This window comes from Octodon degus, unplaced genomic scaffold (genome assembly GCF_000260255.1).
Source record: "Octodon degus isolate 3935 unplaced genomic scaffold, OctDeg1.0 scaffold00379, whole genome shotgun sequence".
NCBI classification, from domain to species: domain Eukaryota; kingdom Metazoa; phylum Chordata; class Mammalia; order Rodentia; family Octodontidae; genus Octodon; species Octodon degus.
In genome coordinates, this window is record NW_004524955.1 from 179,955 (window position 1) to 191,237 (window position 11,283).

General features: G+C 45.1%; 1 protein-coding gene across 2 annotated transcripts; it reads right to left on the reverse strand.

The window, feature by feature from the left end:
- Window positions 1–52: 52 nt before the first annotated feature.
- LOC101575965 (zinc finger protein 211) lies at window positions 53–8,524 on the reverse strand. Of its 2 annotated transcripts, none has more exons than XM_023708500.1 (3): window positions 8,409–8,524; window positions 7,730–7,856; window positions 53–2,679 (listed from the first exon to the last, which is right to left on the reverse strand). In XM_023708500.1, exons 1-3 carry the CDS (start codon window positions 8,439–8,441, stop codon window positions 1,229–1,231), a joined length of 1,611 nt encoding a protein of 536 aa, XP_023564268.1. In that variant the 5' UTR covers window positions 8,442–8,524; the 3' UTR covers window positions 53–1,228. The 2 variants fall into 2 exon arrangements, with proteins under 2 accessions (XP_023564268.1, XP_023564267.1); XM_023708499.1 differs by having other exon boundaries at window positions 7,730–7,871.
- Window positions 8,525–11,283: the final 2,759 nt, after the last annotated feature.

Sequence of the window (11,283 nt, forward strand, 5' to 3'; positions counted from 1 at the left end):
GCTGGCCCACAAAGCCACTTCGCTAGAGGCATCTGGCCTCTCTTTAGGGGTGTTCTTGGCCTGTAAAAGGGAACATGCCAAAAAGTATACTGGAATACATGAGACTTCCAGCCTATTTTATTTCTCTTCCTGATAATAACTTCAGGTATCGAGCAAATACACATCCCTGGATATCATGAGAATTTCTGTACACATACCACAATTACTAGAACATTCTACAAAAAACAAATTGCAGGTACTTCACTGCTGTCTCCATCGCTCCCTTTTAATCTAGAGTTTCTGAACCTATTATGAGTCTCTCTGGTCCCTCTAATAATAGCGAGAGAAGGCTAATAAATTATGGGCCTCAGGGTTCTGGACGCTTGTGTAGAACTTAGGGCAGACCTGGTTTCTAAGGTGCTGGACACTATATGTATCTTCTGTAAGCAACAAACAGTAAAAAAAAAGGAAAAAATGTCTACAAGTAATTTGTTCTGTTTCAAGGAACACCGGGGGTTACAACTTTCCGCCTGCTGAAGCTGTCCTGAGCCCGCGAAAGGTCCTGGCACTCAATCCATAACTTCCAAAGCCCAGGGGCCAAACCAGGGAAGACAGCTACATTTTCACATTCTTCCTCCTGTCTGAGGTACCAACTTATCTGAACTGCACCACACACACACCCACAAGTTTTTTACTGTTCTGAAGGCATCTCACAGTGACCAGAATTCCAAGATTGAAATAAATAATGAAGACTTTATTATAAAAATTAAAACAATATAAGCAGGTAGTTTCCATGTTGGTGATAGAGGCTAGAAAAAATAGTGTTAAAAGAGCTCTTTGTGACAAGCTGCCCAAATACACTTATCCGGATAATCAGTACTACCTGGATCAAGTTCATGTCCTAACTTGCAGAAGAACAAGAATGAGAACTCAGACTTGTCAAGATTTCATCCCACAAAAGGGAAGCAGAGGCCAGCTCCTCTGTACATGCTGGAGTAGGGACTGGCGTGGTGTGTAGACTTGCAAGTGTAGAAGTGAAATTCCCTGTCTCAAAACAGTGACAAATGGAAAAGCCTTTGTATGTTAGAAAGTTAAACAAGCTATTTTAAGCTTCTATGGCTCTGGAAATAAAGGGAATTCTCCCCATCATGTGGCTTCAGATCCTGAGGGCTCAAGTCAGACGGATGGCTCTCTGAGGTGGTGATCCAGCGTATTAATAGTATGAGGAATGTGTGTGTTCCATACACAGCTAAGTGTGAACTCTCTGGTGCTGAGTAAGGATAGATTTGGAGCTGAAGGATTTCTCACATTTACTACAACGATAAGGTCTTTTTCCAGTGTGAATTCGCTGGTGTAGAATGAGGCTAGAACTTTGGCTAAAGGACTTCCCACATTCACTGCACTCATAAGGCCTTTCTCCAGTGTGCACTCTCAGGTGCTTAATGAGGTTAGACTTGCAGCTGAAGGATTTTCCACATTCTTTGCACCTAATAGGCCTTTCCCCAGTGTGAACTCTCTGGTGGTTTCTAAGGTTAGAGCTATGGCTAAAAGTTTTCCCACATTCTCCACATACATAAGGCCTTTCCCCTGTGTGGACTTTCCGGTGTGAGCTGAAACTGGAGCTTTGCTTGAAAGATTTCCCGCACTTACTGCACTCATAAGGCCTCTCTCCAGTGTGAAGTCTTCGGTGGTGAATGAGGCTAGAACTTCGGCTAAAGGATTTCCCACACTCACAGCACTCATGAGGCCTCTCTCCAGTGTGCACTCTCTGGTGGTAAATGAGGCTAAAGTTTTGGCTAAAAGATTTCCCACACTCGCTGCACTCATAAGGCCTTTCTCCAGTGTGAACTCTCTGGTGTTGAATGAGGTTGGACCTTTGGCTAAAAAATTTCCCACATTTTCCACACTCATAAGGCCTTTCTCCAGTGTGAACTTTCCTATGGCTGTTGAGACTATAGATCTGACTGAAGGATTTCCCACATTGATCACACTCATAAGGCCTTTCTCCAGTGTGAACTCTCTGATGGATAATGAAGCTGGAGTGATAGGTAAAGAATTTTCCACACTCACTGCATTCATAAGGCCTGTCTTCACTGTGGACCTTCTGGTGCTGAATCAAATTACATCTTCGTGTACAGGCTTTCCCACACTTGCTGCACTCAAAAAGCCTTTTCCTGGTGAGGCTTCTCTGGTCTGGAACCAGTATGTTTGTTTGGTTAAAGGTTTTTTTGCATTCTCCCCAGTTATGATTCTTCCCACTGTGAAAGGCCACCTGGCAGTTACTTGATTTCTTCTCCCCGTGAGTGACTTGTGGACAGGGAAATCCCACACTGGTCAGGAAGCCCCTCCTAACGCTCTTCCAAGTAAAAGGCTTCCCTGACACACGGGCCATGCAGCTCTTTATAAATGAGGTTCTGTCCCCAGAGCTTCCAAAGAGTGCCTCTTTAACATGCTGCCTTTGGTGCTGGGTAAGATTATCAGTGAAGTAGAATTGTTTCCCACAGGAATATGGTTTTTTCCCACAGTGTGTTCCATGGTGCTGAGCCAAGAGCAGAATATCCCTCAAAACCAGGCCACAAATTTCACAAGCACAGTCATTTTGGGATGATGACTCCTCTTTTGGAGTCCCAATCTGTGGCGATTCCACAGAAAAGCCCAACCTAGAAGGTGCCACCTCATCTTCCACTCCACATGAATAACCTGAAAGCAAAACAGAAATGATGAAATACACACTTCATGCCTTTACTGGGAGGAGTCAACACTGGCACAAAACACATCTGACATAGGAAAGAACCAGTACTTGGAGCTGTTGACAGGAAAAAAGGATGGGCGTAGGTTGTGGAAGCAGCTACTCTACAAAACAGGACCTTTAAGGTCATCACAAATTTTTTTTTTAAAAATGGCATAATCAAATTACTAAAATCAGAAGTAAAAGTAGGGGCAATTACTACTGATTCTACAGAACACATAGCATTGCAAGATCGTACTAAAGTGACTATATACAATGGGCAAATTCCCAGGTATACAAAACCTACTGAGGCTGGGTCATGAAAAAACAGAAAACCTGAATATGTTCACAAATAGTAGAAACACTAGACCAGTGATCAAAAACACTGATCAACAAACAAAAGATTTGGATCTGGTGGCTTCACTGGTGAACTGAACTTGGCTCAGCACTTGGCCCAGCAACATGGAACACTGTGGGAAAAAACCATATTCCTGGGGGAAACAGTTCTACCTCACTGATAATTTTACCCAGCACCAAAGGCAGCATGTTAAAGAGGCACTCTTTGGAAGCTCTGTGGACAGAACCTCATTTATAAAGAGCTGCATGGCCCGTGTGTCAGGGAAGCCTTTTACCTGGAAGAGCATTAGGAGGGGCTTTCTGACCAGTGTGGGAACATTTAACGAAATAACAGAATTATTAAAGACACTACAACTCCGCCCTTTGATTTGCCATTTTCTGCAGCCACAAGCTGCTGCCTTCTGCAATATGCTGCTCTGTCTTGGAGCCAGCTGAGTATGGACTGAAGTATGGACTAAAGCCACCTCTGTTAGCTAAATAAACCTTCCCTTCCTTAATGTGGGGTGTCAGGTATTTTCTCCCAGCAATGAGTAAAAAGTAGCTGAGACAATATCTAAAGCTCTTTTCTTCTTTTGATTCTACAGTTTTAAAAATATCATCTCATATTTTACTTTCTAATTTTTCTATTTGTTTATCCTGGCAGCCTGGGCAGAACATATCACATATGTATAGTTGGGTCATTGATTCGTTTTATTAAGGTACTGAAAGTACCTCTTTTTTGTTTCTAAAAATCCTAATTATTATTTTTAACCTCTTTCTACTGTCTGAAGAATTGAATTTCTATGTAATCATGAAATTGTAGCTAAAAGATACTGTCTCCTTTAACAAGGAAGAGATTAAGTACTGTGATTTCCAGGCTTTGGGCAGCATCATCTTTTTTGAACATAGGCCATAGGTCTATTTACCTGTTCCTTGGGGCCAAAATCATACTCTTTTTCATATATATATATATATATATATATATATGGTACAGGGTTTACAGGATTGTAGTCACAGTGATTCTCCTGTTTTCAGCCTCCCAAATGCTGGGATTATACCAAACGCTGGGATTACAGGCATGCACTGCCACGCCTACTCTCAATTGCCTTCTCAGCACAACCTGGGAGCAGGGCCAGCCAGGCATGCTGGGTATTGAACCCCAGTCCCTGCATCTGCCTAAATACGAGCTTTAGTTCACTGAGCTATCTGGGCAGCCCACTCTGTCTTTGTAGCCCCAAACCTTTTCAGATTGTAAATTTTATCCATAGAATTCTAGATTAGAATTGAGAAAAACAGAACATGGATTGTTGGAGTCTTCAGATTGCAAAGACTGCAGATCCTGCACTGAGACCATTTCAGTTTGCTTGAAAGTTTCCATAGTACATATATTGTATGTGTTACAAACGTGATATTTTATAATTTGAAGATTGGTTATATACACTTTCTGCTTTCATTTTCCTGAGCCTCCTCAAAATTGAATGTGGGATCCATCGTTAATGTCTTTTGTTCTCACTACTACCTCAGATATAATGATAAATTTCATACTTTCTTAATTGAAATTGGTTGCTATACACTATAATAGCATCAAAAAGAATATAATACTAAGGAATTAACCAAGGAAGTAAAAAAATATATACTATAAAAACTATATAAATATAGACCAAAAAATCTAAAGAATAATTAAAAAAATAGGAAGATATCATATATTCATGGATTCCTGGGCCTGCCATGCCGGCCCCGCCCCCAGGGTATGCTGAGACAGCAATTGAGACTGGGTGTGGTGGCGCACACCTGTAATCCCAGCTCTTGGGAGGCTGCAAACAGGTGGATTAATATGAGTCTGATCTGGTAGTAAGACCCTGAACACCCTGTAGACCCTTCCTTACAATACAAAATAAAATAAAATAAAATAAAATAAAATAAAATAAAAACATATATTCATGGATTGGACTAGTAAATATCAAGATGGCTATACCAGTATCCCAAAGTGATCAACAAATGAATTAAAACTCCATCAAACTCCAATGATATTTTTTCCTCTCTTTGGAAAAGAGAAAAATCCAAACTAAAATTTATATTCGCAGGTCACTGAATAGCTAAAATGGCCAAAATGTATTACAAATGGGTAACGAAGCATTACACTTCTATAAAGACAGACATACAGATCAATGATGGACTACAGAGGCCAGAAATAAATTCGCAAGTGTCTGGCTAATAGCTTACAATAAAGTAGGCCAGGACTGAAAGGACAGACTTTCTAATTCATACGGTTAGGAAAACTGAATATCCACATGCAAAACAACAGAGCTGGAACTTAACCTGCCCTCATACATTAATTATCTCAAAGTGGACCAAGATGGGCATGGTGGTGCACACTTAGTCCCAGCACTTGCAGTATCATTTTAGCTCCAGATCAGCTTAGTCCACAACACATGTCAATTCCACCTTAACATAGCAAAACCCAATTTTGACCAAACACAACAAAATAGATAAAAAAAAAAAAAAAAAGACCTAAATGTTGGAGCTAAAACTATAAAACTCTTAGAGGATCACAGAAGAAAAGCTTCATGAAATGGGTTTGTCAAGGATTCTTTCAAAATGATGCAACATCAATAAAAGAAAAAAACAGACAAACTAGATTTTTGTGAGGAGTGGCTGAAGCTGGAGATCGATCAGATGTGCAGAGCTAAAGCAAGGCCAGCACCAAGAACACAGAGTGCTCAGGGCAATCCACATGAGCAAGCTGTTCCAACCCAGTGAACACACAGAGCTGGAGACAAGCCAAGTAAGCAAGTTGATAGGCAGAGGGGTGTCACAGACATCAACCTGCCGAGTACATAAACACACCGCAGTGGTTAGGCAGTTCTTTTCTCCCATCAGAGAGCAGGTTCCACCTGCCCTTAGCTTTCTGTATTCTGACTCTTATCTTTATTTCTTCATCCTGCATCATCAACTCCCCCAGCTCCAAAGTTTAAGAGCTGTGCTGCATGCAGCAGATTTTATCAAAACAAAAACTATGTACATAAAAGGACACTATCAACAAAATAGCAACCCACAGAATGGGAGTAAATATTTGCAAATCACATAGTTTTGATAAAGAGCACATCTGATCCAAACCACACAGAGAATTACTAAAACTCAACAGTAATTATGCAAATTAAAAAACAGGCAAGTGATTGGAATAGAAATTTTCCAAAGACATACAAAGAGCTAATTAATTTGTCTCATTCTGTAGGGACTTGGTCTCTTGGCGGACCCTAGGGAGAAAAGGCAGCAGAAATAAGGAAAAGATACACAACAGACAAGAGTTGGGTGAAATGGTGATGTGTTTGCCAGAGAACAACAACAGGAGCATTTATTTATAACTCTGCAAAGTTAGTGTCAGGAGATACAAGGTTGCCTAGCAACTAATAGCCAAAATTGTCCAGGTAGGATGTTTTTCTTAAAACTGAGGTAGCCTGCTGCTCTAGGCACTGAGGTTTTGTTTTTCCCTCCCACATATGATCAATTTCCACTCCTGACATCATTCTGTATCACAAATCTACAGGAAAATCCAAATCCCCACCACAGTGAGGCACTGTCATACATCTGGGTGGCAATTAACCACAGCAATAGAAAATATATGTTGACAAAGCTGTGGGAAAAGTGGAACCTTGGTGCATCACTGTAAAAAAGCACTATATGATGCAGTGAAAGGAAAAATAGTATGACTGCTCCCAAAATAATTAAAAACAGAATTACTATATTATCCAACAACTCCACTTTTGTATCTATTGCAACTGAAAACAGGAACGTGGAAAAATATTTGTGTATCCATATTCACAGCATCATGACCTACAACATCATAAATGTAAAAACAACGTAAGCATATGCTGGTGGATTATAGACAAATATGATGCAGTATATACTTGTGAAGGAATGTAAGCCTGAAAGGGACACTGAGCCTCATCCCACAACATAGGTATACCTTGAAAATACTATGCCAAGAGTTTAAACAAGCGAGATGCAAAACAACAGCTATCATCTGCTTCCACTCATAGAAGCTACTTAGGTCAAACGTAGAGAGACACAAAGAACACTGTGGGGGTTGCCAGGGGATGAAGGGAATTACTGTTTAATAAGCACTTACATTTTGTTTCAATTTTGTAAGAGAAAAGAAACTTATGGAAGAGTGGTAATAGCTGCACAATAAGGAGAATGTACTAAGTTCCACTAAACTGTACACTTAACAATTATCAAAGTGATAAACCTTGTTATATATCTTCCCAGAAAAGAAAAATGAACCAAGGGCACCTTAGCAGGGGTTCTCCCAAGTCTTTATCAGACTGACAACATCAGCGAGATTTTACACCATAGCTGGGAATGGATAAATGTCAGGTATCGGAAGGGAGAAAAGCTGGTGTGCACAGACTTCCTGTCTCCTTTTGTCCGGAGTTACCGAGAAGACAAGTTGGATATGATCTCTTAGGCTCATTCCACGATTACTGATCCTGAATCCTCACCTCCAGGCTGTAGAGTAGTAGGCATTGATGAGAGGGCAACAGGCATGCTCCAGGTCACCAGCACCTACCCAGGGAACTGAGAAAAGCAGCCATGCCCATGATCTAGCCCTCAGGCAAAGCTGCTCCTAACAAGGAGCCAGGCAGACTCTAACTCAGAGCACAAGAATGGGCTTACAAGACTTACCCAGAGAGGACATGAGTGCCAAGTTCTCCAGCATCACATCAAGGTACAGGTGTCTCTGGGCCTCATCAAGAAGATCCCACTCCTCCCAAGAGAAGTACACAGCCACATCTTCAAAGGTGACACTACCCTGCCAAGACAGGGGCTAATGAAGCCATAAGTGCGCCTGTTGTCCGGAAGACCCACAAGCCACATCCCATACATCCACCCTCATGGCCAGCTTCCTCCCAAGCTCCCGAACCTGAGGAAATGACACGCTCTGGGGTCGGCAGTATGGGCTATGCTCATTCACTGTTTTCCATTCTGCAACCAGAAGCTGTCAATACCTGGAAAAGATACTCTCCCTCCTCTGCTGCGAAACTCCCTGGCCCCGCAGTAGATGCCTAACCTCACAGGCACTCCTTCCAAGCCTGCCTCCTGCCTCCTCCTGCCTGGAGTTCGTTGTCAAGGATGGCGCACAGTTCCCTAAACACTCGCACCTCTGAGCAGGTCTGCACACTAGTGTCTGAGCGCCTGTGAGCTCTTGGGTGGCCCTAACTGGGAACTTCTCCACGCAACTCCGAGTGTGGACAAAGGGCCCTGACCTTGCTGACTGCCCAGGTCCTAGTGTAAAGTCACCAGGTATCCGAGCAAAATGTGGGTGGCGGACTGGAGCGTGAGCGGCTGGGACACCTCCACTTACCTGCGCAGGTTCCAGCGGCAACTGAGCAGCCATAGGAACCCTGGAGAACAACCAGCCCAGCGAGTCCTGCGGCCAGGGAGCTCCCTGGACTCTGGCGCTACCCCAGAGCTGGGTACCCGGGCCCAGGCCGACTGTCCAGCCTCGCGCCTCCGCGCCCAGAACGACGCCTCGGTCGGCAGCGCACCCGCCGCACTGCTCCCGGCCCCGCAGGACCGAGCGGCCCTGCTCCGCCCGCGCCGCCAGGGCCCGGGTTCCTGGACGAGGGGGCAACTCCTCCTCATCGTCCTCCGGGCGGCAAAGCGGCGCTCACCGGGGCCGCGCCCTCGGCGAAGCTACCGCCACCGACTCGGCGTCGCAGGGAGCGGACTCCTCGCTCAGGCCTGCGGCCCCGCCCTCGGCGCCCATCTGTCGCGCCCGGTCCGCGCCAGACACAGGAAGGGCCGCCACCGGATTGACACCAGCCCGGCCAATACGCAGCGAGGAGGCGGAAGTCCCGCCCCCTCGGTAGCCCGGGGAGCGGGGCGCTGGGTCGTAACTGCAAGGGTTTCTGGGTAATGCGGTGACTGCGCGGTTCCGGCGTCACCAGCACCAAAGCGATTGATCCACTCCACCGCGCCGGTGCTGGGAACCCAAGCGTGTGCCCTCTTGGGGGAGCCTGCGGATAGATGCCTGGGTTTGGGGGAATCAGTGTACGAGTGCGTGTGTGTTTGTGCCTGGCGATTGTTCACACTGAGCTACATCCCCGTCCCTTGTTCACATTTATTTACTTTTATTTTTGTCATTGTGAGAGGGCATCACTGCATTGCCCAGGCTGAGCTGAAATGTATGACCCTCCTCCCTCAGCCCTCCAGAATGCTGGGATTAAGGACTTGTCCCACCACGCCCAAATCTCCAGTGGAAGGGATCACTTTTAGAGACTGAGACACCTGGAGCCAAGGGGCCCTGAGCTGGAGGTGGAGAAGGCCTTGGGCGGCCCTGTGGACTGCATAGTTGAGTCCACCAGACAGAGCAAATGGGAGTAAGTGGAGGGGCCAAGGGTTCTGCAAAGTACGGAGGTCGTCGCTCCTTAGTTCCTGACGCAGGCCACACCGTGTCGTGGAGAAACAAGACCAGTGCAGCTCCGAGGCTCTGCTGATATTTGTTATTATTATTTTATTGAGAAACAAAAAGCAATGAAACAGTTTCAAAACAGGTTAGTAAGACAGTTTCAATAATACATTGCATACTGTTGTCTGCGTAGTGGTTATTCATAGTACAAGACGCAGACATATCCTGTCCAAACACTATTAGTACAAATCTTTCTTCTCATTGAATTAAGAGAAAGCGCAAGGTGCAGATCCCGTTAGTAAGGTGGGTGAGGACACAGCGTCCTGTACCTGGAGCTGGCGCTAAGCAGCAGCGGTGAATGTCTTTCCTCCGCAGTGATCAAAGCAGAGCCTAGGCTTGCTTGCTTGCTTGCTTGCTTGCTTGCTTGCTTGCTTCATAATTTTTATTAGTACAAGATTGCAGTGCATAAAGATTATATTTTTCGCAGGATTTGGTGCAAGTACTTTGCGCATATAATTCTTATTTTGCGCTGCTCCCTCGCCTTTATTTCCATCTCTCAGTTGCCTTCTCATTTGCAAAGAACATGTGTTCTTACCACACCGTGCAGCTCTGTCGAGGTGGTCTGGTGAACGCTGAGTGCTGAGAATGCCTGGGACAGATTCCAGCCTTCACTCCTAGTGAACACCCCAGAGCTGTGCTTCTATACTGTGCTGCTTTCTTTCAGGCTGGGTGTAGCCTGGTCAAGGGCGAGACAGCCGTTGACCTCAAAGGAACAGAGTCAGCTTTGAACACTAGCCTGAATATGGAAGGGTGTATATCACTGAGGGCGATGGAAAACTGTAAGGTTTTCACGGGTCATGAGTGTGTTCTAGTGCTTCTTTGGAGGGAGGAAAGTACAGGATGAGCATAACATTCTGCTGACTTACAGAGTGGCATTCTAATTACAAAGCACCTGGGGGAGGTGCAGGTGACAGTAGCTAACATATAGGGTGGCATTCTATAGAAATAGAGGTCCCTTGCGGGGACTGGTACCTCTGGCAAGAAGCACGTGGGATAATTACAGGTGACAGGAGGATTTTGCTGATTTGCAGATAGATTGGCATTCTATAGAATTGCAGGGTTTCCTGTAAGCCTGAGCACCAAGCCTGGGAGCCATCCTGGTAAACAGATTTATTTTCGATTCTCAGGTCAGTGAGGCAGCTTTCCTGTTTGAAGAGACTGGCTTGTGGAAGTGTTTTCCCTTAGGCGGGGAGGGCCCTAATGGTGAGGACCTAACAATAGTGTTATTGGAAAGAAGATCTTCATGAAGAGCTTGACTGAGATCATCACAAATTTAGATACCATGTGAAGAATCATCATGTTTCCAAAGCTATTCCAATGACGTTTCTTTTAAATCTATTTTCCCCCATGTTCCATAGAAAGGGTTGTGGACTGCCACCTGACGGTCACCTTGTTACGCCCAGCTGACCTGAACTAGCATGGTGTTGATGTGGTAGGCCTAGCTGAGGATTACTGCCAGCAGCATGAGGCAGACCTGGAGAAGCTGTTGGGAGGCTGGGAGGGAAGCTGCTGAGTGTCGTCAGAACTATAAGGAGATGTTGGTTCCCGTGGAGGACCTTGTCACGCTGGCCTTCCTGGTGAACTTGGTGGTTCTCATCAGAGGAGCTCAGCACCTCATCACTAGGATGGCTATGGTTCACTTTGGAGGAGCTCTGGCCCTCGTCTTGACTATCATTTCCTGCACCAGAGGGGAAAATGGTGCACAACTCAGCCCCCTGGAGAAGCTTGTTGCGTTGGTTTTCCTGATGGGAACTCAACTTTCCTCATC

What these genes read in the sequence shown, in the direction of transcription:
- LOC101575965 (XM_023708499.1), bottom strand. Translation starts at nt 8,441, where the DNA reads ATGGCTGCTCAGTTGCCGCTGGAACCTGCGCAG. An exon ending in TGCCGCTGGAACCTGCGCAG is followed by an intron (nt 7,872 to 8,408) that starts GTAAGTGGAGGT and finishes TGGCTTCATTAG; the next exon opens with CCCCTGTCTTGGCAGGGTAG. An exon ending in GGCACTCATGTCCTCTCTGG is followed by an intron (nt 2,680 to 7,729) that starts GTAAGTCTTGTA and finishes TTTTGCTTTCAG; the next exon opens with GTTATTCATGTGGAGTGGAA.